Raw genomic sequence first — 27458 nt, 5'->3', positions numbered from 1 at the left:
TCACATACCTGTATTTCATGTGATACTGCAAATGATTGAACTTTTGAGAATAAGCATAGGTATAGTACTGAATCAAATGCTTTTCGGAAATTAAGACACGGATGTATGTTAGATTATATTTAATGGAGGGGCTAACTCAACCACAAATTTTATATAGAATATGAGGGGAATATTTTGGGCCCCATGAAATTTGTTCAGTTTCAATGATTTTAGTTGGCTCTCAGCATCACTGATATTAATATCTATTTCCACTATCTTCTCTGTTGTACAAGAATTAAGTTAAGACAATCTTCTGGATTTTCTTTTGTAAGGGAATGTTTGAAAATAGAGTTAAGCATTTCTGCTTTTGCTCTGCTATCCACAATTTCTGTTCCTGTTCTACACAAACCTCTTCCTCTCAGAGTAGGACTTCTACTGAATGTCCTCACTTATTTGTTGGGTGTATTCCAATATCTGTGTTCCTCTACAGTTTTTGCCCTTACAGTTTCCTGTAGTACTGTGGTAATTATTTCATGATGTCTTGAAACATGTCCTGTCATCCTGTCCCTTCTTCTTGTCAGCACTTTCCACATGTTCCTTAACCGAATCTTTGGAGAACCTCCTCATTTCTTATCCTATCAGCCTACTTAATTTTCAACATTATTCTGTAGCACCACATTTCAAATGCTTTGATTTCATTCCGTCCTTGTTTCCCACTGTTCATGCCTTATTACCCTGGAATGCTGTGCAGCAAATGTACATTCTCAGAAATTTCTTCATCAAATGAAGGCCCTTGTTTGATACTAGCAAACATCTTTTGACCTGGAATGCCCTCTTTGCCTGTGTTAGTCCACTTTTTGTGTCATCCATGCTTCGTCCATCAGGAGTTATTTTTCTTCCAAGGTAACAGACTCCCTATTATTGTCTATTTCGTGATCATCAGTTTTGATATTAAACTTCTCGCTATTCTCATTTCTGCTACTTTTCATTACTTAAGTCTCTCTTTGATTTACTCTGCATCTTTATTCTGTACTCATTATACTGTACATTCACTTCACCAGGTTCTGTAATTTTCTTCATCTTCACTGAGGATAGCAATGTCATCAGTGAGTCTTATAACTGATAGCCTTGAACCCTGAATTTTAACCCCATTCTTGAACCTTCCTTTTATTGCCTTTATTAATTCCTTGTATAGATTGAACATTAGGGATGATAAACTGCATGCATCTCTTAAACCATTTATAATCTGAGGACTTCATTCTTGGTCTTATTGTCCCCTCTTCGTTCTTCTGCATACTGTATATTTTATGCTCCTTCTTGTTGTTATTGTTGCCTTCAGTCTAGAGACTGGTTTAATGCAACTCTCCAAGCTACTCTATCCTGTGCAAGCTTCGTAGTCTCCCAGCAACTGTGGCAACCTACATCGTTCTGAATTTGCTTAGTGTATTCATCTCTTGATCTCCCTCTACAATTTTTGACCCTTACATTGCCCTTCAGTACTAAATTGGTGATTACTTGATGCCTCAGAACATGTCCTACCAACCAGCCCCTTCTGCTAGTTAAATTGTGCCACAAATTCCTCTTCTCCCCAACTCTATTCAGTACCTCCTCATTATTTACGTGATCGACCCATGTAATCTTCAGCATTCTTCTGTAGCACCAAATTTTGAAAGCTTGTATCTTCTTCTTGCCTGAACTATTTTCCCTCCCATACCTGGCTACACTCCATACAAAAACTTTCAGAAACAACTTCCAGACACTTAATTCCATACCTGATATTAACAAATTTCTCTTCTTCAGAAATGCTTTCCTTGCTATTGCCAGTCTACATTTTGTAGGCTCTCTACTTCGACCATCATCAGTTATTTTGTTCCCCAAATAGCAAAACTCATTTACTACTTTCAGTGTCTCATTTCCTAATCTAATTCCCTCAGCATCACCCGATTTAATTAGACTAAATTCGATTATCCTCGTTTTGCTTTTGTTGACGTTCATTTCGTATCCTTCTTTCAAGACACTGTCCATTCCGTTCAACTGTTCTTCCAGGTCCTTTACTGTCTCTGACAGAATTACAATGTCTTCGGCAAACCTCAAGGTTTTTATTTCTTCCTCGTGGATTTTAATTTCTACTCTGAATTTTTCTTTTGTTTTCTATTACTGATTGAATAACACAGAGGATAGGCTTGAACCCTGTCTTATTCCCTTCCCAACCACTGCTTCCCTTTTGTGCCCCTCGACTCATAACTGTCATCTGGTTTCTGTACAGATTGAAAATAGACATCGCTTCCTGTATTGGGCCCCTGCTCACTTCAGAATTTGAGAGAGAGTATTCCAATCAACATTGTAAAAATCTTTCTCCAAGTCTACAAATGCTAGAAACGTAGGTTTGACTTTCTTTAATCTATTTTCTAAGATAAGTCGTAGGATCAGTATTGCCTCATGTGTTCTTACATTTCTATGTACTGATCTTCCTCAAGGTCGGCTTCTACCAGTTTTTCCATTCGTCTGTAAAGAATTTATGTTAGTATTTTGCAGCCGTGACTTATTAAACTGGTAGTTCAGTAATTTTCACATCTGTCAACACCTGCTTTCTTTGTAATTGGAATTATTATTTTCTTCTTGAAGTCTGAGGGAATATCGCCCATCTCATACGTCTTGTTCGCCAGACAAAACCAGTAGAGTTTTGTCAGGGCTGGCTCTCCCATGGCTGTCAGTAGTTCGAATGGAATGTTGTTTACTCCTGGGTCCTTGTTTCAACTTAGGTCTTTCAGTACCCTGTCAAATTCTTCATGCAGTATCATATCTCCCATGTCATCTTCATCTACGTCCTCTTCCATTGCCATAATATTGCCCTCAAGTACATCGCCCTTGTATAGACACTCTACATGCTCCTTCCAACTTTCTGCTTTCCCTTCTTTGCTTAGAACTGGTTATCCATCTGAGGCTCTTAATATTCACACAAGTGGCTCTTTTTTCTCCAAAGGTCTTCTTAATTTTCCTGTAGGCAGTGTCTGATCTCATTTTTTAGACACTTGTATTCCTTTTTTATTGCTTCATTTACTGAATTTTTATATTTTCTCCTTTCATTGATTAAATTCAGTATGTCTTCTGTTACTCAAGGATTTCTACTAACCCTTGTCTTTTTACCTACTTTATTGTTTGCTGCCTTCACTAATTCATCTCTCAAAGCTACCCATTCTTCTTCTACTGTATTTCTTTCCCCTATTCTTGCCAGTCATTCAGTAATGGTCTCTCTGAAACTCTCTACAACCTCTGGATCTTTCAGTTTATCCAGGTCCCATCTCCTTAAATTCCCATGTTTTTACAGCTTCTACAGTTTTAATCTACAGTTCATAACCAATAGATTGTGGTCAGACATATGTCCCTGGAAATGTTTTACAATTTAAAACCTGATTCCTAAATCTCTGTATTACCATTATATAAATCTATCTGAAACCTTCTAGTGTCTTCAGACCTCTTCCACGTATACAACCTTTTTTCATTATTCTTAAAACAAGTGTTGGTTATGATTAAGTTATGCTCTGTGGAAAATTCTACCAGACAGCTTCCTCTTACATTCCTTACCCCCTATTCCATTTTCACTTACTAATTTTCCTTCTCTCCCTTTTCCTAATATTGAATTACAGTCCCCCATGACTGTTAAATTTTCTTCTCCCTTAACTATCTTTCTTTTATCTTATCATACATTTCTTCAATCTATCATCTGTTGAGCTTGTTGGCATGTAAACTTGTACTACTGTGGTAGGCATGGACTTCGCGTCTATCTTGGCTATAATAAAGCATTCACTATGCTATAGCTTAAACCTACTCCTGCATTACTCCAATTTGGTTTTGTATTTATAACCCTATATTCACCTGACCATAAATCTTGTTCCTCCTGCCACCGAACTTCACTAATTCCCACTTTATCTAACTTTAGCCTATTCATTTCCCTTTTTACATTTTCTAACTTACCTTCGTGATTAAGGGATCTGACATTCTACACTCAGATCCGTGGTATGCCAGTTTTGTTTCTCCTGATAAAGATATCGTCCTGAGTAGTCCCCGCCTGGAGATCCGAATGAGAGACTATTTTACTCAAGAGGACACCATCATTTAACTATACAGTAGAGCTGCATGTCCTCAGGAAAAATTATGGCTGTAGTTTCCCCCTTGCTTTCAGCCGTTCGCAGTACCAGCACAGCAAGGCCGTTTTGGTTAATGTTACAAGACCAGATCAGTCATCCAGACTGTTGCCCCTGCAAGTACTGAATAGGCTTCTGCCCCTCTTCGAGAACCACACATTTATCTGGCCTCTCAACAGATAGCCCCTCCGTTGTGGTTGCACCTATGGTGAGGCTATCTGTATTACTGAGGAACGCAAGCCTTCCCACCAGTGGCAAAGTCCATGGTTCATGGGGAGAGGAAATGCTCCTTATATCTTACTTATAATGCTGCTTTTTTGATGGCACCAATGTAGGAAAGTTAAATGTCAATGCAAAGAGGAATACTTTCAAAGATATGAATGTACTATGTTTTGTTACACTTAAAAATCAGAATTCCAGTTTTGAAGTTCAGAATTGTTTCTCCCTTATACCTGATTTTCTGTAATACACAAAATACTGTAGATAGGTAATTGTAAAAAGGAGGCAAACTTAGTCTTGGTGGTTAACACAAAAGATATGAAGGAGATCAGTACTGCATTGCACACCTGTTGCTACTTCAGCCAGTTAAGTTTATATCATTTACAAACCAAGCAGCTGTGGCCTCCTTTCTCAGAGCGTTCTGAAATGAACTAAATGGGTAACTTAGTATGGATTGTGAAAGGAACTATCTTTCAGTTGAACTGGAGATATGCATTAACTGTTTTCAAAATATTTATTGTTCAACATAATCATACTAATTTCAAAACATATAGATTGTTTGCTTTTCTACATTTCGTTGACTGATACGAATAATATTGTTGGTAAACATACCTGTTGCCATTGTTTAATTATCAGTTCTTAAAATTGATTTTCTGCCTTAGGCATTGTCAGATGATCTCACTCGTCTCGCTGTTTTTGTATGTTTTTGTGTTAACAGTGCTTCAGATCATTTCTTGAATTTTATTTTGGCATTTTCAGAGTTGATATGTTTTTAATATACTGTTGTTGTGGCCTTCAGTCCGAAGACTGGTTTGAAACGGCTCTCCATGCTACTCTATCCTGTGCAACCTTCATCTCCCAGTAAATACTCTAACCTACATCCCTCTGAGTCTGTTTAGTGTATTCATATCGTGGTCTCCCTCTACGATTTTTACCCTCCACACTGCCCTCTGCCCTCCAATACTAAATTGGTGTTCCCTTGATGCTTCAGAATATGCCCTACTGACCGATCCCTTCCTCAAGTCAAGTTGTGCCACAATTTCTCTTCTCTCCAATTCTATTCAATACCTCGTAGTTAGTTATGTGATCTACCCATCTAATCTTCACATTTTGGAAGCTCCTATTTTCTTCTTGTCCAAACTATTTATCGTCCATGTTTCACTTCCATACCTGGACACACTCCATACAAATACTTTCAGAAACAACTTCCAGACACTTAAATCTATATTCAATGTTAACAAATTTCTCTTCTTTAGAAACACTTTCCTTGCTATTGCCAGTCTACATTTTATATCCTCTCTACTTCGACCATCGTCAGTTATTTTGCTCCCCAAATAGCAAAACTCCTTTACTACTTTAAGTGTCTCATTTCCTAATCTAATTCCCTCAGCATTATCCCATTTAATTTGACTACATTCCATTATCCTCATTTTGCTTTTGTTTATGTTCATCTTATACCCTCCTTTCAAGGCACTGTCCGTTCTGTTCAGGTGCTCTTCCAGGTCCTTTGCTGCCTCTGACAGAAGTACAATGTCATCGGCGAACCTCAAAGTTTTTTTTTCTTCTCCGTGGATTTTAATTCTTACTCTGAATTTTTCTTTTGTTTCCTTTACTGCTTGCTCAATATACAGATTGAATAACGTTGGGGATAGGTTACAACCATGTCTCACTCCCTTCCCATCCACTGCTTCCCTTTCACGCCCCTCGACTCTTACAACTGCCATCTGGTGTCTGTACAAATTGTAAATAGCTTTTCGCTCCCTGCCACCTTCAGAATTTGAAAATGAGTATTCCAGTCAACATTGTCAAAAGATTTCTCTAAGTCTAGTAATAATAGAAACATAGGTTTGCCTTTTCTTAATCTATTTTCTAAGATAAGTTGTAGGGGCAGTAATATACTATTTGTCATGTAATTTAGGTTATTATCACTGCTTATTTTCTGAATTTGAGTGGTCTTTCCTCCTTGCACATGATAAATCAGTCTTATTTATTTCCCGATTCCCTTTCAGTTGTACAACTCATAAACATAGGAGGAAATAGAATTGTTGTATGCCTTTTTTTAAGTAGTGGTAATATTTATTATCTTTGGTGTTTAATTTATATTTTTCTCTTGTACCTTTTGTTCTAAGTTTTCATTGAACATTCTTATTCAGCAATTATTTTTGTTTGAGTTTTGTGGACTTTTTTTGTATTTTTTCTGTACTTAGGTGATTATGGTTTGATTGTGTCGTTTTGACTGCTGAGGATAGGTTTGTCTGAAAACTTATTTTCACTTTGTTCTGTTATGCACATGGCAAATATTGGTGTGAAAAATAGTTGAAAGGTTAAAATCTACTGCTGTGGGGTACACCACTCGACATTATTAGACCGATGGGTAGGAAGAGTCTCCACAACCAATGATATTATTATTTTTTTCCCTTAATTTAGTTGCACAGAAGCAAAAGTGAATGTACATCTCTGAAACATATTTTGTTTTCTCAGTCTGTAAATAATGAATTTCTTAATGATAGAAATAGTTTCTTGCACTGTCTGTGACATAATTTGTTTCAGGATATTCGTGAAAATGGATGTAGCAACACTGAGAGATGAATTGGACAAAGCTATAAGAGATAACAATTTGGGAATTGAGGAATATGAACTTGAGCACCAGGTATAATTGAATTTTATGTAATTCTTTTGATATTTTAACCATGTGACACTACATAAATATCTTTGTGAAAAAATTGTCATGAACTGTTCCTTTGGATAGCTGCTACATTACACAAATTGCTATTATTTCAATTAAAGTTACTGCTGGAATGTTACACATCCTTCAAGAATCCATATTGTGCTTGCTTTGTGCATTTTCCTCCTATTTCGTTATTGCTTATAGGTGTGAACTGCATTACACCAATAAGAAACATATACCATACTGAGCCAAAATATTTTTCCAAGTACGCAATGTATTTACTCTTCCCATAAGTGTGACACATCTACTCAATGACTAGCAATCTCCAGTTATTCCTCCTAATATTTATAAGACTAGATACATTTGCTTGATAGGTTGAAGAGTCCTTTCATGATTTATTCTCAGCCTGAGTGCTAATAATAGTCTCAGCTAATGTTTACATGTTTGCACATTGTACTTAGCTTCAGTTAGGAAATGATTTCCATTCCTGCCCCATTTGCCCTGTTCATGTGCTATGTCATTTACATTTTGCTATGTCATATTATAGTTGTAGTGGATTCTGTTGCTATTGCCATATTCTTTTCTTTTATTTATGAGAGAACTGTTTCAGGTTACTCTGTGATGAACAGTATCAATCTTAATGTCAGTTCACCATTAAAAAATAGGGTAGCACAGTATATGAGGTAGATTACATAATAGTAAGTGTAGAAATAACTACCAAAAAGAAGACTAAATGTGAAATTCTGAAACAGTTAACTCGGGTGCCCGACGGACATCACACCACCAAATCTGCAGATTTTCTGAGGTTTTGAATTTCTTTAACATGTCAATATTCTATTTTTTACCAGTCTCAGGACGTTCAATTCCGAGTGGTCTAGTGGTTTCCACATGACCATAATGGGTTACAACAAAACTTTGTGTGAACAGTCAGCTGAAAAAATACACACTTGAGGAAATGTCAGGTTTAGCTGTTTATACCTCTAGAATTAACTTTGGGATAAATCTGAAACTTAGCAGTTAATAACTTACCAGTACTACTGCCTGATAGTTGTCAGTTTTGCTAAACAACAATCCTGCATCAAAATCAAGTCACCTTATACTTCAGTAACTATTCTGCTCCTAATGCTTGTAAATTAGCATTTGTCAGTACTAGTAAAGTTTGCAAAAGTTGAAAACTTCCTTATACTTCTAGGTACACATGTATCTTGTTTAAGTAACATACTCTTACTTCTAGTAATCCCTATGATATACACAGGTAGTATAGGATACAGATCTTTATTTCTCAATGTGCGTAAAAAAAATCTTGTTAGATCAGGCGAAATCTCACTATCTAAGAGTATATAATGTCTACTTTCTATATACTCCCCGAACTACTATGTGGTTTGGTTGGCTTTCTAAGATTCCATGATTCTTGACTAGCATACACAGTGACATAGATATTCTACAGGTAAAATCTATATACTTGATGATTGTATTGTCACGTCCTGGATCCTGACCCCTGTCTTGGGGTATCCCTTGTTTTGCGCTGTAATAACAGGATAATTCCCTTTAAGTACCCTGTCACCTGCCATGGATATACAGTGAAAGCCCGCTTTTACACTTTTCAAGGGACTTCAAAAAAATGGTGTAAAATACAGGAAAATTAACATGTGGGAAATAATGTTTTAAGCTGTAAAAGTTACGTATAGGACACCCCCTTGCACTTTATGTATGATTTGTGTACATAACAGACATCAAAAGATTTGTCAGGGACTTTTTTATTATCTAATAAAGGTTTGTTATCTGATAAAAACTGCTGATGTAACTGGAATTGATAACTCTATGGGAAGTGGAAATGTTTGACTTAATTTCAAATGTAATAATAGATTCTTATGGAAAGCCTACAGCTGTCATTCATTATTTAAATAATACTGCACTAGTTACGTATTTTTTCATGCGTAGCATGAAGCGTTTAGAGAATTTTTTTATGTTGTCAAGTGCAAATATGTAAACAAGTATTTTGTATGGAGTTTGAATGTGTGTTATACTGTGCCTAGTCAGTTATGTAGAAACGCGCCCCCCAGCCCTACACACACACACACACACACACACACACACACACACACACACACACACACACACACACACAAACACACACACACATATTCAAAATATCACTCAAGTTGTTTGTATAACATCACAAAAATACATATGTAAATACTGCACTTGACAATGAGAATAAATTCTCGTAACAAGTTTTGCTCAGCATGAATAAAATACGTAACCGGCACTGTGTTTACACTAAAAACAATTGAGCAACACAAAGTGAATGATGGTGTCAACTAGCACTCCACGGGGCCATACACTGAAACATGCTAAATATGGTACGGCAGAGATGTCAGATGATCACAACAATCATGAAACAGCATTTGCGCAGTAGAGACAGTTCAGAAATAGTTGTGGTTATTCATGATATCTTCATTCAAACGAACCTACTTACTCCCATCAGCCACCAAGCCACATAGAGCTTAGCAGCTGCAGGAGATACACAAATTGTTACAACTTTTACTCAGTTACCCATTCAAATCTGCTGAATAGAGTGCCCAGGTGTCAAGAAACTTAACCATTTAATATTTGTAAATACTACTGGACGGCCAACATTATGCCAACATTATATTTTCTCCATAAACATATTTTTGTAAGGTGTAAATGGCCGGAAAATTATAAATATGTTGATGCAAAATCAGGTGCAAATTAACATTGTGGGCATTGGAAATTTGCCGCAACCGATAAAAAATGCCGTAATTGGCGGGAAGATGTTAATTCCGGGTACCGTAAAAGCAGAATTATACTGTATCTATCATCCATACCATTATTGGCTGTGTTTGGTACAGACACTTGCGACTGTATTTTTCCCATCTCTCATTTTGTGAATGACTGATTGTTACCTTGATTACTAACAAGATTAGTTTCTCTCTTTCTTGTGAAGTGTTTGGGAAAATTTTTACCTTCAGACTGTTATGTCCCGGTTCTTTAACTGGACATCTTCATTATGTTCTTTAATTAAGGTGCCTAACCCTTTGATGAAGGTTGGAAAATCACTGATAGTTGTCAATCCTCTACACAAAATTTCCTTTCTTACATACTGAGGTAATCTGCCTGCTAATATTTTGAAAAGCTTGATTCTTCTATTTGATAATCTGAATCTTTAGATCAAGCTAAATGTTGTTCAGTGTACTTGCTACAATTTTCCCTAAAGCTATTATATTTTCAATCTAATAATTCTTTAATAAACATTTATTGTATGCTAGAAGAACAGCATTTTCTCTTGAATTTTTCTTGAAAATGCCACAGGATCTAAAATCTCCTGAATGAGCTGTTCCCCATTCTGCTGCGTCCTCTGCCAAATAACTAAGCGCAGAATTGATTTTCATATGATATTCCCACTTCTTAGGCAATACTCGCAAAAAAATAAGTTGAGTGGTGTTCTCCACCTGGTTTAAATTGTGGACGGTATTTAGATTAACTCATTCCACTTCCAAATTGGAATACCTTGCTATGTCACTTAACAACCTAGTATTTTTGAGAGCTGTTTTCTTACAAAGTTCTTTCTGGATATTTTCCAGTGCTTCCCACAACTTCTGAACGTCCATCTGATGTTCTACAGAGTTGCTCAAAGAATTAGATGTAGCACTAGTGGATTCAGCTGTCTCATTTACCTTTGCTCTGCTAATTCTGGTGTACATTCCTGCAAACCAGTCAATTACTTCACCAAAACCTCTACTCTGTTCTGATGCCGGGCCATTAATTCAGCCAACTTGTGTGTGGTAACAGGGATACAATGTAGACAAAATATATTCACTTATAGCACTAAAGTACTGTGACTCTGTTTTGACATGAACACACAAAATTCTCACCTAATTGGGTGTACACCAAGCTGCACTGCACTACTGATGTGTTTCGCGTGAGCTCAGTGACAGAGATGACCCACTGCATATCGTTACACTGTGGAGTGGAGGCGCGCGAGTATATACCTATCCTTTTTTCCCCCCTAAGGTAAGTCTTTCCACTCCCGGGATTGGAATGACTCCTTACCCTCTTCCTTAAAACCCTCATCCTTTCATCTTTCCTTTTCCTTCCCTCTTTCCTGACGAAGCAGCTGCCGGTTGCGAAAGCTCGAAATTGTGTGTGTGTGTGTGTGTGTGTGTGTGTGTGTGTGTGTGTGTGTGTGTGTGTTATTTTATTGTGCCTGTCTACCGGCGCTTTCCCGCTTGGTAAGTCTTGGAATCTTTGTTTTTAATATATTTTTCCCATGTGGAAGTTTCTTTCTATTATATATATATATATAAAACTTAGTTAGCAATGTGGGTAGGGGAAACTCACGACTTTTACTAAATTTAAAGTGGTTCATAGCAATCCTAGATATCTCTTTCTGTCAGATAGATTGGAACTGATCACATGTAATATTTGCAAATTATATTTCCTATTGACAGCTGTATTATTGATTATTGTGTATTCAGATGTGACCAGTTCTGGAGATCCTAAATAGGAACCTGATGTAGGGGCTCAGCAACCCTGAAAAATATCGTGTTTGAATATATGATAAGTCATTGACATAGCTGTTAATGTTACTAAAGAAAAATGAATCTCATTAGCACCGCTGTTATTGAGAAAGACTTTTGCTGTGGTAGCCTTTTAGGTAACACAATAAAAAACCACAATCCTCAGTAGGTGCCTATTGGTTTCAAGGTTTATGTGGCAACATTGAAGTTGAATTACTGTTCCTGCCAACAGGGCTTGCTCAAGCACAACAATGGCATGTAGAAAAGGAAGGGTGAGAATATTTTCCAAACTTTCTCATGCAACCACTGTTTTAATTGCTTACCAAGTACAGTAAACCTTAATGACTGATCTTTTTGTTGTTCTTCTTTTAACAGGAACAGAAAAGGCTTCTTGAAAAATGGATGAGAGAAGCTGAGCGCTGGTTAAGAGGAAAGAAGTCTTTCAGTGCTGCTGACCTGATGAAACGTCCATTGTCAAGTGTGTTGGCTGATGGTAGGAAATATAAAACAATCAGTGCTTGTTGTATCTGTTAACAATGCTTTAGAATTTATCATCAAATAATTTGTTGCGATATATGCAGTTTTTGAGGTGCAGCACTGAAGCTGTTTCAAAATATACACTTTGATGCTACTGCTAAATATTTGTGGCGAAAACAATCGATTAATTTGTAGATGATGTACTGTATTTACCCGATTATAAGACGAGCTTTCTTCCCAAATTCGTCATTCGAAAAATATGGGGTCGTCTTATAATCGCAGATTAAACTATTGCTGCTGAGGTCAACATTATTACATTGTTTTATAGATTAATGTAGAGGTTGTCTCACATTTACAGATGATGCCTTCGCTATTGAGGTTTTGTATAAACTTATTTTGAACATTCCTGGAGAATAGGGATTTGCAGACAATGCGTTCGAATAGGCCCGAGATTTCCAGACATGCTGAAGTGCTGGATACAGTATTGAACTCGCACAAATAATCACATGACATTTGCTCGTGGCACTAGTGCAAGGGATATGCAAGAAACTATGGACAAGCAACTACAACAGTCTAATGCTTTACTTAAAAAGTGACAATTTTGTGGAAAACCAGAGAAAATACCATTAAATTCTATCAACTTACAAACTTTTGTAGCATTTCAGCAGTTTTGCAATAAGTTTCTCATACATGTATGGATACCATACACAAACATCAATATCACTTTTTTTTATTAAAGGTAATATTCAAAACCAGAAGTGTCTGTCAAAAAGCATTAGTTGATTCAGAATCCAGACCAGTATTTTATTTGGATACGAGAGACTGTAATGATTTACTAAGTGGATTGCAAATGAGAAATTTGATCCCTGTTTATGTATTGGAATACTGGGGAAAAACATTACCAGCTTTTAATCAGCTTTAGAAAAAGATGATACCATTCAGATGAAACAAAAGAAAATTAATCCAGAATTTAATGTCTAAAAACAGAAATAAGTTACATTAAACTGACTGCAATTATTATTGCAATAATAAATTATGGCAGAACGACCTGTTATGGAGGTAGTATTAACAGATGTCACTATATTATGGGACAAGCAAAAGTTCGAGAATTGGACTGAATTGTTATTGTGATCTTCTACTTGTGTATTAGTTGCTATTGTTACACATGACCTACACCATAGAAGATATTGCTGACCATATTTCACTGTCCCTGAAGCACTGCACTACAGAACATTGGAGGGGGCATAGTAACACCAACTTGGCTGTGAACTAGGGTGAATGGGGGGAGCGGAGTAGTGAGCGGGTAGAAATTATATTGTGTTGCCAACCATGGGAATGTATACTGCATACTTAGGCTTTTTATGAACATCTATGACATTCAAACTGCAATTTGTCTGAATGAATTTGCACTTGAAATCAAATTGAATTTAAAATTGGTCAAATTGGAAGAAATAGCCAAATATTTGTGACAATGAAGATATAAATTTTGCAGCTGTCCTGTTAGGATAATGATGGTAATTAAAAACAACATTCATTTCTGCAGGAGATGGTAAAAGTGTAGATTGTGGCCAGTGGTGTACTTACGGATTCTCTACTCGGCCAGTGAGAGAGCAGCGTTCAGACGATATGTTAGGAAGCACAGCCATTGTAACATTCTCACATCAGTGTAGAAGAGTAATGCTTTATGTGTTCAGAAAAAAGCAGCTGTGTTCACAGGTTTCACCATAACTGCAACCTCAGGAATCTCAACATAATCGGAAGAAACAGACAAATATTTGTGACAATGAAGAAAAAAGTTTTGCAGCTGTCCTGTTAGGATGATGATGATGATGATGATGATGATAATTATTAAAAACAGTGGTACCACAGATGATAGCCTAAATAAAAAGGCAGTGAAAATAAATTTAATGTGAACAATTTCACAATTTCTCTTTTATTCCCTCCTCCCACCCCCCGTGTTATCAAAATGTAGACAATAAATTGTACAGATTTAGAACAGGTGCAATGTTAACTGTTTAGGCAGACACCTTACATCAGTAAATGCTTGTAATTTTGATTAGTCAGAATATACCCTGTTTAAAAAAAAATAAAAAATAAAAAAAAATTATGGGGGAGGGGGTCGTCTTATATTCAGAGTCATTTTATAGCCAGGTAAATGCAGTTCTCATCTTGGTTGTTCACTAGCAGAATGGGGTGTGCAATTTTTCCCACACTGATGTATGGGGCACATTCAGAAACTAAGTATACTGTGACCATTGAGATGTAGAGGGGGTCCTGTGACTAGAGTGATCATCACAGGTGCATTGTAGTATTTAAACTCATGTTGTTTTGTCCAGTTGAGTGAAAGATGTTGGTAAGAAATCCCAAGGGTGAGTCACATGCTGTGACTCATTCCCTACTCACAGAAGGAACAACATGTACCAAAATTTTTTCGTATATCAAAACTGTTTAAGATGGAGGTGTTATAAACAGAATTAATGTGTTCTTAAGGAGAAGGGAGTTTAGTAGAGGCAGAACAAATGTACATGATGAATATAGTGTGGAAGACATTCTATTTTGATTGAGTTGGTGCAAAAAATCGAGGAAACTTTATGATGATGGCTGCTGTTTCCACATTCTCCTGAACTCTCTTATACTAGACGTTCACATACATGCTAGGACACTGGAAACTGTACATGAGATGGGTCCCAAAGCAGCTGCCACAGCAGCATAGGAAAAATTGATTCAGCTGCACTCACGAGTTTTGTGAGTACTTTAATTGGAAGATGAGAGTTTTCTGAGCTGTATTATGACTGGACACGAGATGGTGGCTCATAACACACCTGAGACAAAAAGGAAGTTGTCACAGTGGCGTCACACCAATTCCCCACCTCCCAAAAAATTTCATACCATGTTTTGGACAAAGTCATGATCTCAGTGTTTTGGGGGCTGAAAAGGCATCATTTTGCTCGCATTTCTGCTCCAGGAGAGACTATCAATGCACAACGATATTGAGAGATCCAAAGAATTTCAAAAGGAGCATTCAAAACATACGGAGAAAATACTGATGAGCAGAGTATGCTTGTTTCAAGGCAATGCCCATCCTCACACAGCCTTAGCCACTATTCTGCTTGGTTGGGATGTTTTGACACCCCCTCCTCCTCCTCCTCCTCCTCCTCCTCCTCCTCCTCCTCCTCTTCCTCCTCCCCCTGACTTGGTGCTGTCAGATTATCATCATTTCACTTCCCTGATGACACAAATGAGTGAATTTAAATTTTCAGCTGATGAGCAGGTACAGGAAGTAGGGGCAGGAGCTGGTGGGAGAGATCTTCAAGGAAGACATAAAGAAGTGTGTGCCAAGGCTCGCCACTTAGATAGAATGGCAAATGTAATTTTTATTGCTAAATGGTATGGTATGATGTGCATGGTCAGGCGATAAGATTCCTGTGACGTCAGTTATGCCATCAATCCAAAATTACAACCTTTATACCTGTATACAAAATTATCTGCTTAAATAAGTCACAGTTTGGTTTCCATCTGTCTCATCCTACCGTACTGATGGTGGTTGGTAACTGAGTACTCAAAAGATTGACCTCTGTGTTCTATTTGTTTCCACTTCAGAAGAATTTTGTGCTTCTGAGCTCCAAACTTCTGCCCCACATTAAACTCTGTAATATTACATCATAACAATGTAGACATTGTATTTGGGATCTTTCTATTTGAGTGTGTAGTAGTTTTCAGCCCCTTGCTGGTGCTATATACATTTAAGAAAGCTAAGGAATTCCTCTTCCATGCAACACATGAAAAGAACTGATCACCACACTCTTGATCCCAGTGGGATGAAGACCAGTTAAAGAAGATTAATTGTAAGCAAGTGACATAAAAGGCAATTAAGAGTTACAGATGTTCTCTTAGACACATGTGTTGCAATGTGCTGTAATGGATTGGGGCTGTCACACTTTGCTGGTAATTTGGAATTTCTCAGTAAAAGTGAAAAATAAAGTCACCATCCTGAAAAAAATGTCCCACATTTCATTCAGATATTGTAAAGAAGGCTCTGTACGTAGTCGGATATCAAAGGACAGGTTGTTGTCTTGGAAGACAATTTCAACTTGTGAAAAAGGTCGTGAATGAAAGTGATCGGTTTTTTAAATGTAGGGTGATAGGTTCTGTATAATGGTTTTGAGATGTTGGTCAACAAAGCCAGAGCTTCATTAAGTGGGAGCATCCTACCCATCCAGATAGGAGTGCGAAGGGGTTACTGGTGTGGGGAGGGAGATGGGTTCGAGTGTCACACTTCGAGGTGGACTTAAGGCCTTGAGGAGCTGTTGGAGATCTTACTGAACTTCTGGCATGGGATGATGGTAGTTTGGTTTGTATGAAGAGGCGTCAGTACTTTGATGGAAACTCTCAGCCTCATAGTCACTATGATTCCTGAGCACTTTGGTGGAGTCTTTGTCTGCAGGAAGTACGATTAGTCCTTACAGACAGCTGTGTGTTTCATAGGAGTTATGTTGGACTTATTGGAGAAGGACTTGGGAAAGGAAGATGAGGCAAGGTTAAAAGTGAGGAATTTCTGAAAGATAATCTTGAATGACTTGTAAGGAACACTGTTATCTTGGATGTCATGCCCTAGCAACATTGTACTCCTTACTTGCTGCTGGCTTCTAGAACTTGTGAAGCAGATTGCACCTTTTCTCTGGAAGGAACATTGTCTTGCTGTATAGTGTCAATAATGCTCCAGTGGCGCTGTTCACAGGGCATCTTGGCATGGGGAGTAGAGGCATTCTGGGGCTTCTGCACACAGCAGTGTCATAGATGTGGTTGAAAGTCTTACTTTGTTTCATAGGAGAACAGTGTTTGAGTAATTAAGTCATTTCATGAAAAGATTTGGGAATTAATTTTGAAATTTGTGGTTGAAACAGTATGTGCTAGTAAGTAACTTTTCATGGAGGAACATATTGACAGCAGAACGTAAATGTAAAGGCTTACGTGGTCAGTGATTACCTACTTAATTAATGTAGAAACACATCATAGCAATGGTTATTTCAGTATGAACATGTTCCAGTTTTCATCTGAACCGCTTCAATATTGGAAAAGTACAAGGGACACTTATTCGTATTAGGTGCAGGGTCAGGTCAGGTTAATTTCACAACGAAGCGTGTTCTCTATGCATGGCTCCCACACTCAGATCTGAAAAGTGCCAAAATTAATCTAAATTAACTGAAGACAGAGTTTTACCAACTGGGTAGAAAAGGAGGATAACTGTTGGAAGGAGGTTGTCACTGTTTCAGACAAGGTTCTCTGTGGGCTTTTGGTTTGCTGTTGTCAGTGGCAAAGAATTATTTCCACTGCAGAGAACACATAAAGGAAACAAGGTCCTTACAAGTCCAGCAAGCTTGAATTTAGATTTTGACTTAAAGTGGGGCCTTTAGAAAGTACTGAAAATTCCTTGTTTAAAACGGTTTCAAACTCCCTGCTACTGTGGGCCTCCCCCTCTTCCACATGGTCATCCTCTGGTTATCATAGTGACTTTGTGCCTGAGGGTCTCTATCAACTTTCTGATACCTCTGCGTACAAACCTTGTGACCACGATCCCGTTCCAAAAGTCCTACAACACTTCATCAGCTCCTCAAGACCTTAGATCCATCTAAAACCTGAAACCTGAATCCATGTCCCTCCTCACACGAGCAACCCCCAATACTCTGGTCATCCATTCTGGCTGGGTACAGTACTCCCACTGGGAGGATCTCTGCCTTTGTTGACCAACATCTTGAACCCAGTGTCCATAACCTACCTTCTACATTCAAGAGACTGATAACTTTTTTCACAGCCTTTCCACTGTGCCTTCCGCATTACCAGCAGACACCTTATTGCTCACTATGGATGCAACGTCACTTTACACCAACCACCTCTGCTACCTTTCCGAGTGTTGTACTAATAACTAACCCACCATCTCTTTCCTATTACTTCTATGCAACCACATCCTGATCCACAATTATTTCATTTGTGAAGGTCAAATGTATAAACAGATCTTTGCTATGCGGTGGTTACTCGCATGGTACTATCCTATACAACTTATTTGTGGGACATCTCGAGGAATTCTTCTATTCCAATCAACACCTAAAGACCTTGTCTGGTTCAAATTAATTGATGACATTTTGATGATCTGGAATAGTGGTAGGGATAATTTTTGTGCTCCCTCCATAACCTTAACACTACTCCCAAATCCACTTCACCTGGACCTTCTCAACTCAACGACCCAACTTCCTATATGTCGATCTCCACTTCACAGATGACCCAATGAATACATCCATTCATATCAAGTGCATCAACCACCAACAGTTCCTCCACCTTGACAGCTGTTACTCATTCCATCCGAAAAAGTCTTCCATACAGCCTAGCCAACCATGAACGCAACATACCCAGTGGAAAGCAGGAGTTGTTGACATATACTGATCACCTTACCAGAGCCTTTATTCACAGGTTATATTCTGCCCAGCTCATCCATAAACAGGTCTCTTTATCACCTAGTATCACCCCAGCCTTGAAAAGCTCTACTTTAATCTTCACCAGGTCTTAACTATTGCTTGTAATGTCCTGAGATGAGGGCCATCGTACACAAAATCCTGCATGCACCACCAACAGTATTGTTCCATCACCCACCCAATCTACAGAATATCATTGTCCATCCTCGCTCCAATCCTTTGTGTTCGATCCAGTGGCAGGACGCGTCCCATATATCCACCCATCAGGTTCTACCGCAATCCAATCACAAGCCTCTCCTACTCAATAACAGGTAGGTCCATGTGTGAAAGCAGCCATATTATATGTAAACTATGCTGCAATTACTGTACAGCATTTTATGTGGGCCTGACAAGTAACTAACTGTTCACTCACACTAATGGCCACCATCAAACTGTGCCAACCTTGCCGATTCAGTCACGAACATGCTGCAAGTCACACAAGTTACTTCAAAACCTGCTTGACTGCACAAGCCATTTGGTTACTCTCTTCCAGCTCAAGTTTCTCTTAACCACTGCAGTTTCAGAATGATATCCCCCTGCCTTACTTTAGCTCTCTCTCTCTCTCTCTCTCTCTCTCTCTCCCTCTCCCTCTCTCTCCCTCTCTCCCTCTCTCCTCCCCTCTCTCCTCCCCTCTCACCCCCTCCCTCTCACCCCCTCCCTCTCACCCCCTCCCCGTCCCCCCCTCCCCGTCCCCCCTCCCCGCCCCCCCTCCCCGTCCCCCCCTCCCCGTCCCCCCCTCCCCGTCCCCCCCCTCCCCGTCCCCCCCTCCCCGTCCCCCCCTCCCCGTCCCCCCCTCCCCGTCCCCCCTCCCCGTCCCCCCCCTCCCCGTCCCCCCCCCTCCCCGTCCCCCCTCTCCCCGTCCCCCCCCTCTCCCCGTCCCCCCCTCTCCCCGTCCCCCCCCTCCCCGTCCCCCCTCTCCCCGTCAGCCCTCTCCCCTCTCACCTCTCCCCATCCCCCCTCTCCCCCTCAGCGAACGCAAAAGGAAAGTAGTAGGAAAGATGAAAGGATGGGCAGGTACATTGTTAAGGGGCAGCACACAAAGGGGATGAGGGAATATGAAAAGGGAGGAGGTGATAGAATGAGGGGGTGGAAATTGTTGGGGGGAGTGTCAGGGTAATGTCAGGAGTGGAGAACATGTAAAACAGTAAGTCCCATCTTCACCGTTCAGAAAAACTGGTAGTGAGGGATCCAGATGGACCAAGTTCTGAAGCAGCTATTGAAATCGAGCATATTGTGCCACAGTGTGGTCTACTTTGCCCTTGGCCAGAATTCAGCAGTGGCTTTTTGTCATGGTGGACAGATGGGTGGTAGTCATACCAGTATAAAAAGCTTTGTAATGGTAGGAGCATAGCTGGTATGCTACATAGATGATTTCATAGGTTGCAGCAGAGCTGGTATATGACATAGCTGCTTTCACAGTTGGACTGGCCTTATCATCTTGTGCCATCTAAGGTCAGGCTACCTGTGATAGGAGCTACGTTGTATACCAGTTCTACTGCAACCATCGCACAGCTTTTTATATTTGTATGACTACCAACCAGATGCCCACCAGAATGAATGGCCACCGCCAAACTGTGGCCAAAAGCAAAATGGACTACCCTGTGGCACAACGTGCAGCTGAACACAAGATGCTTGATTTCAATGGCTGCTTCATAACCCGTGTCATCTGAATCCTCCCTTCCACCAAAAGCTTTTCTGAACTGCACAGATGGGAGTTATCCGTACAATTGATGCCTAAGCCATCCATCCATCCATCCATCTATTACCCTTCCCTGCTTCTTTCCTTTTCCGCTCACCAAGTTTCATTTTGTGCAGCAAGAGTTATTTCAGATTTCGGAAGAAATTCATTGGCAGCTGTTTCACCAGCAGACGGCTTCTTAAAAACTAACACTAAAGTAATTGCCCGAACAGCCCATGAAGGCCCAACAATACCGGTGTCACCCTTAGCCCACAGGTGTCACTGGATGTGGATAGGGAAGGGCCTGTGGTCAGCACAGTGCTCTACTGTCCGTATGTCAAATTACGAGACTAGAACCATTACTTCTCAATCAAGTAGCTCCTCAGTTTGGGTCACAAGGGCTGAGTGCACCCTGTTCGCCAACAGTGTTCGGCAGACTAGATGGTCTCCCATCCAAGTACTAGCCCAGCCCAACAGCACTTAATTTTGGTGATCTGGCGGGAACCAGTTTTACCACTGCAGCGAGGCCATTGGCTAACTAACAGCTTCTTGCTGGAATTAATTACATTTTGAATGCCATGTTGTATTTTCCACCAATATAGCCAGCTTTCACTTGCTGTAAACTTTTCATTTTCATTGTATCCATCTAATTTTTCATTCAAAATCAATACTTTTTCTATTATGATTTGCTCAGATGGTGGTGTTCTTTTTCTTCTGTGGTGCTCAGACCACACCTGCAAAGCATTGTGTAGAATTTCACTTCTAGGCTTCTTCAAGGTCTTGCATAGTTTCATTTCTTTCTGTATCATCGCCTTTATTTGACTTAAGGGGTTTCCTAATTTTTTTCCAGTCTTTATCAGTTGTTGTGCCAATCCTTACCTCACTTGAGATGTTTTGAAGAGACTTGATTTTGTCTAAGCTTACAAGGATGTTCATTTCTTCCCTAAAGATAGTTGATACCAAGATTTAGTTTTACGCTCTTTAATATTTAGGAAAAACACTGTCACTAATTTATAAAACGTGTGTGCATAAAAACAATTATTGATCAAGTTAGAAGCTAGTTATTTCATATAAAACTGATTGAACTGTCACACCTATCAACAATCAACTGACTGCTAATCTGTATCACAGGCAATGACTCACTGACAAGTCCAGAAGTCACCAGAAATGGGATGGTCGAATTGGGAGTTGGACCATCTGAGGTCGGATTAGCAAGGTTCTACTGTACTATGAGCTTCTATAATCGCATTCTGCTGCAAAGATACTTCTTCTCACAAAGTTAATGCAATCATTGTCCCATTTTAAAGGCATTCATTGTCCCTTGATATGATTCGCCATATGCAAGTAAAATAACAGATTCACACAATATAAGTGCTCTCCTCTATGAAAACAAGTGTCATTCATTGGTAGGGTGCACATCACTGCTCCGGAGTTGTATGTATCACCACATAACCGGAGTACAAAGAGCATCTAAAACAAAATGAAAGATTTAAATGTTTATTAAACTATATGAAGAGGCAGTAGTGTTATATCTGAGTGAGGAAACTGAAATGTTTAGCTATTGGCAGAGCATTAAGGGTATGTTGTTGTTGTCGTCTTCAGTCCTGAGACTGGTTTGATGTAGCCCTCCATGCTACTCTATCCTGTGCAAGCTTCTTCATCTCCCAGTACTTACTGCAACCTACATCCTTCTGAATCTGTTTAGTGTATTCATTTCTTGGTCGCCCTCTACGATTTTTACCCTCCACGATGCCCTCCAATGCTAAATTTGTGATCCCTTGATGCCTCAGAACATGTCCTACCAACCGGTCCCATCTTCTTGTCAAGTTGTGCCACAAACTCCTCTTCTCCCCAATCCTATTCAATTCCTCCTAATTAGTTATGTGATCCACCCATCTAATCTTCAGCATTCTTCTGTAGCACCACATTTCGAAAGCTTCTATTCTCTTCTTGTCTAAGCTATTTATTGCCCATGTTTCACTTCCATACATGGCCGCACTCTATTCAAATACTTGCAGAAACGACTTCCTGACATTTAAATCTATATTTGATGTTAACAAATTTTTCTTCTTCAGAAACGCTTTCCTTGCCATTGCCAGTCTACATTTTATATCCTCTCTACTTCGACCATCATCAGTTATTTTGCTCCCCAAATAACAAAACTCCTTTTTCTACTTTAAGTGTCTCATTTCCTAATCTAATTCCCTCAGCATCACCCAACTTAATTCAACTACATACCGTTATCCTCATTTTGCTTTTGTTGATGTTCATGTTATATTCTCCTTTCAAGACACTGTCCATTCCGTTGAACTGCTCTTCCCAGTCTTTTACTGTCTCTGACAGAATTAAAATGTCATCAGCAAACCTCAAAGTTTTTATTTCTTCTCCTTGGATTTTAATACCTACTCCAAATTTTTCTTTTGTTTCCTTCACTGCTTGCGCAATATACAGATTGAATAACATCAGGGAGAGGCTGCAACCCTGTCTCAATCCCTTCCCAACCACTGCTTCCCTTTCGTGTCCCTCGAGTCATAACTGCCATCTGGTTTCTGTACAAATTGTGAATGGCCTTTCGCTCCCCGTATTTTACCCGTCTTCTTCAGAATTTGAAAAAGAGTATTCCAATCAACATTGTCAAAAGCTTTCTCTAAGTCTACAAATGCTAGAAACGTAGGTTTGCCTTTCCTTTATCTATTTTCTAAGATAAGTCATAGGGTCAGTATTGCCTCATGTGTTATAACATTTCTACAGAATCCAAATTGATCTTTCCCGAGGTTGGCTTCTACAAGTTTTTCCATTCGTCTGTATAGTATTCGCGTTAGTATTTTGCAGCTGTGACTCATTAAACTGATAGTTCGGTAATTTTCACATCTGTCTACACCTGCTTTCTTTGGTATTGGAATTATTATATTCTTCTTGAAGTCTGAGGGTATTTCACCTGTCTCATACATCTTGCTCACCAGATGATAGTTTTGTCAGGACTGGCTCTCCCAAGGCCGTCAGTAGTTCCAATAGAATGTGGTCTACTCCCAGGACCTTGTTTTGACTCAGGTCTTTCAGTGCTCTGTCAAACTCTTCATGCAGTATCGTATCTCCCATTTCATCTTCATCTACATCCTCTTCCATTTCCATTGTATTGTCCTCGAGTACATCGCCCTTGTATAGACCCTCTATATACTCCTTCCACCTTCCTGCCTTCCCTTCTTTGCTAAGAACTGGGTTTCCATCTGAGCTATTGATATTCATACAAGTGGTTCTCTTTTCTCCAAAGGTCTCTTTAATTTTCCTGTAGGCAGTATCTATCTTGCCCCTAGTGAGATAAGCTCTACATCCTTACATTTGCCCTCTAATCATCCCTGCTTAGCCATTTTGCTCTTCCTGTTATCTCATTTTTGAGATGTTTGTCAGTATACGTTAAGGGTAACTGTAGGTGAAATTTAGGAGAAAAATTGATAAAGTACTGGACAGTACAGTAGAACAGTTCATGATAGGAGGAACCTTCTATGGTGTACAGTCTCTGTGAAGAAAGGACTAAAACAGTGTAGATGCATTTGTTATGGTGACAGCTAATAACAATTACCTGGTTTGGCCAAGGAGAAAAGAATTTGTGAATTAGTACTAATATGCTTTGACTCTAAATGTCTTAAAATGGAGGTACAGATCATTCATTGAAGTCCAGTATGTATGAAATGTAGCAAGCACTACATATATTCTCAAGATATTAAATTCATTAATTTTGCTGGCTGATAAACAAACTGTCAAGTTCCTACCTAATCTAGACATTGGGCTATGCTGCAGATTGATCTCTTCTCAGAAACTCTCATTTCTAAAGTCTTATAAAAGCAAAATAAATATTTCAGTATACATTTGTATCTCTGTCTGTGCACTGATCACATTCCCCGGCCTACGAAAGGAAGGCTAGTTAGACAATTTAGCTAAACAGTTTTTGCATCATTTCCTGCAATCCAGGCAACACTTTCAGTGTGCATAGTGCAAAACACACACTTGCATGAAAACTTCTGTTGGTGCTGGTGATGAATTTTGTGATGTGTCACCAGAAAAAGTAGACAGCGGCAAGCAGCGAGCAAGAAGAAGGTAGACGTTTACTATCTGATTTCTTATTGTGGAGAATATATTTTAGGCTTTAATTACAATAGAAGTCGTGGGCCTATTGCAAAATGAATTATCCAAATGTATTCTTTGTTTAACTCTGAGTCTGGATACATCGCTCAATTTGGTTTTAAATTTCTGTAATTAGTTTTTTATTTAAGATAGTAGCAAGAATTGTAAAAAATTTGGGCGTTTTTGCTACGCACTACTCATTTTAAAACTATACAATGTGTGGCTTGAAAATTTTAAGAATGGGCTTGTAATTGTACAGTGGTGGTACTTATATGCTACTGTGATGCATCTCCTTGTAAATAGTCTCCTTCTGACTGAACACACCGACTCCACCGATGTTTCCACTTTTGGAAACATTCCCCCCCTCCTGAAGTGTGTTAAGGACACGCTTCGTATTTGCCTGGACATCTTCAGTCAAGCGAAATTTCTTCCCTTTCGTTGGAAATTTCAGTTTAGGAAATGGGTAGAAGTTCGCAGAGGCCAAATCGGGGAATATGGTGGTTGTGGAAGCGCAGGAATTTTGAATTTGGTCAAAAATTCAATGATTGAGAAGGCACGATGAGCTGGAGCATTTTCATGGTATAGCACCCAACTCCTGTCTTTCCACAATGCAGGCCTTTTCTTCTACAGCTTTTCACGCAAAAGCTCAAGGACCCATTTATAGTATTCCTGGTTAATTGTCTGTCCTGCGGGGATAAATTCATGGTGCACAGTACTGGTAGAATCGAAAAAAATCAGCAACATTGTTTTTATCTTTGACCAATTTTGCTGTGCTTTTTTGTTGTTGTGGTGAACCTGGAGTCTTTCACTGTGAAGACTGCACTTTGGGTGCAGGATCATATCCATATACCCATGACTTGTCAACTGTAAATACCCTATTTAACAAATCTAGGTCATTTTTAGTCCGATTAATCAGTTCTGGGCACACTTTTAAGTCCATATTGTCTCTGGTCACTGGACAACACTTTTGGAATGAATTTTTCACTCGGTGCATGTTCAGAACTTCAGTTAAACTTGACTGAACTGCAAAGAAAATTAAATTAAGCTCATCAGACATCTCCCTAATTGTAAGTCTACCATCAGGGCACACTGTCGCGAACTTTCACAACATTTTCATTCGTTTTTGAGGTGAAAGAGTATCCGGACCATAGTTCATATTCAAATGACTCACAGCCATTTTTAAATCTGTTGAACCAGCGAAAAACATTTGACTGGCTCATACAATTATCTCCAAAAGCTGTTTTTAAGATGTCATAAGTCTGAGAAGCTGATTTCCCAGTTTTAAAACAAACTTTTAGACAAACCCATTGCTCTGTTTTTATGTCGGATTTTCATGCAGGCAGAATCTGCCAGCAAGCCCTAACAGACCCGCACTCAACCAGCTGTCACAATGCAGAGGGCTTTCAAGGACAAGACAATGACTCACTCCCTACCCTCAGTGTACCTGCCCGCCAAACCAGTAAGCATTAGTGGATCAATTCTTTCAATCACGTCTCGTATATGTCAAAACACATTCATTTGATGTTAATGAAATTTTAATGTGTTGTAGACACATACATTGACGGCATAAGTCTCAAGTTACAGAAATTACTATTAAAAAAGTTCCCATCATTTTTTTTAAACCAACAGTTTTTCAGCCCATAATAAACATATAACTGAAAGTGTTGGTTAGTTTTGAAGCTCTCTTTCATGGTTATCAGGAACTATAACCACTGTGACCACACAGGGTGTACTGTTTTCAGGAAGAACATAACTGAACAGTGGTTCTGTGCATGCCAGAACGTACGGGAACCCTGCAGTGGCTGTAGCCTACAACGACCACAGGGCTGAGTCTGCTGCCCTCTGGCCAGGTGCACACTGTGTTTCCTCCCGTCAGCCAACCAGGCAGCCAGGACATTCAGCCCTTGTAGCTGCGAAAGGGTTAATCCCGATCGGGCCATTTAGCTCGTGATCAAATTTGTAGATTATTTGGGTGTGAAATGTAGAACACAGAGATGCCAGCTGGAATAGCAGCAGTGGGCTTAGGTGACAAAATATGGTTATGGCTCAATCTGTACCCGAGTTCATAAATCTTTGTGAGTGGCGAGTGATGGCATTTCAGTCTCTTGACAACCTCTAACTAGGTGTTTTCCATAGGTGGTGAACAAAGGAAAATTTTTGGAAAAATGTCTTACAGCTGCAAATTTTGTGTAGTGGTGGAAGGGATTGTCATGATCAACATATTAAAAATCCCCATCAGTCAGATGTTAGCTTGGGGCTGGGAGATGTAACTTTTTAATGTTTTTCTTAAATAATTGGAAAACTATATCTTCAAGAGAAGTTGTTTCCCAATACAAAATTAAACTGCATTAAATTTCCTACCAAAAAATGTCCCATTCCTTTATGTTAGGCTGGTATTTTCCATATTGTAGGGGATGGAAAGGTCACAATTATTAAAAATGGTGTTTTAATGGTATAAAATTAATAACTATTGTTAAACAAAATGAGATAAGAACAGATATATTGTGTGTGTACCACGTCTTGGTGCAGTAGAGCAGTATTAAGGAATGAATTGTGCTCTTGGGGTGTAACAGGATGGAGAAGAGGGATGGAGGGTAGAAGCATTTAGGTCTACAAAGTGAAGAGCGAGCAGATTGTTCCGCACTCTATATACCATACTATGTCACAAGAAACAACTGCAGGTTGTTTCGAAAAGTCACACTTACCCGCCTCAGTGTGCCACGTGAATCACTGGTGATTCAGTGTGCAGGCATGCCCAGGTGGTGCCTATTTTCCACAAAATGTGGCAAGACTGTATGAAATACAGATATGAGTTACTAATAATACTAATGCAAAAAGGTGTAGGTAAATCTCCACCTACTGTTATACACAGCTAGAGGTGAGGGGGAAACTGATTCTTAGTCATCCTGTACGGCAGCTGTAGCATTCTTCCGGGAAAGGCAATGCCCCCATAATCGATTTTTAATTTACAAACAGACTAGACTAACACAGCATTTCCTGTCCAGTTTTCTTATGTGAGCAGACATTGTAACTTCACAGAGCTTGTGTTTATGTAGTGGGAATTATTTTCACTTTATTAAATGAGTACCAAGTTACGGGGGGGGATTTGTAATTGAAATTTTA

General features: G+C 39.2%; 1 protein-coding gene across 2 annotated transcripts in view; it reads left to right on the top strand.

Moving 5' to 3' along the window:
* Positions 1–27458, top strand: part of LOC126347975 (calponin homology domain-containing protein DDB_G0272472-like) — a 129503-nt gene that overhangs the window by 10607 nt on the left and 91438 nt on the right. For both annotated transcript variants that reach the window (XM_050002316.1, XM_050002317.1), the window contains exons 2-3: positions 6894–6993; positions 11928–12045. In XM_050002316.1, coding sequence (XP_049858273.1) covers positions 6907–6993; positions 11928–12045 — 205 coding nt within the window. In that variant the 5' untranslated portion in view covers positions 6894–6906. The remainder of the gene's footprint in view (positions 1–6893; positions 6994–11927; positions 12046–27458) is intronic.

This window comes from Schistocerca gregaria, chromosome 1 (assembly GCF_023897955.1).
Source record: "Schistocerca gregaria isolate iqSchGreg1 chromosome 1, iqSchGreg1.2, whole genome shotgun sequence".
In the NCBI taxonomy this organism is placed as follows: domain Eukaryota; kingdom Metazoa; phylum Arthropoda; class Insecta; order Orthoptera; family Acrididae; genus Schistocerca; species Schistocerca gregaria.
Note: the sequence above shows the minus strand (reverse complement) of the source record. Positions and strands in the feature narration are given on the sequence as shown.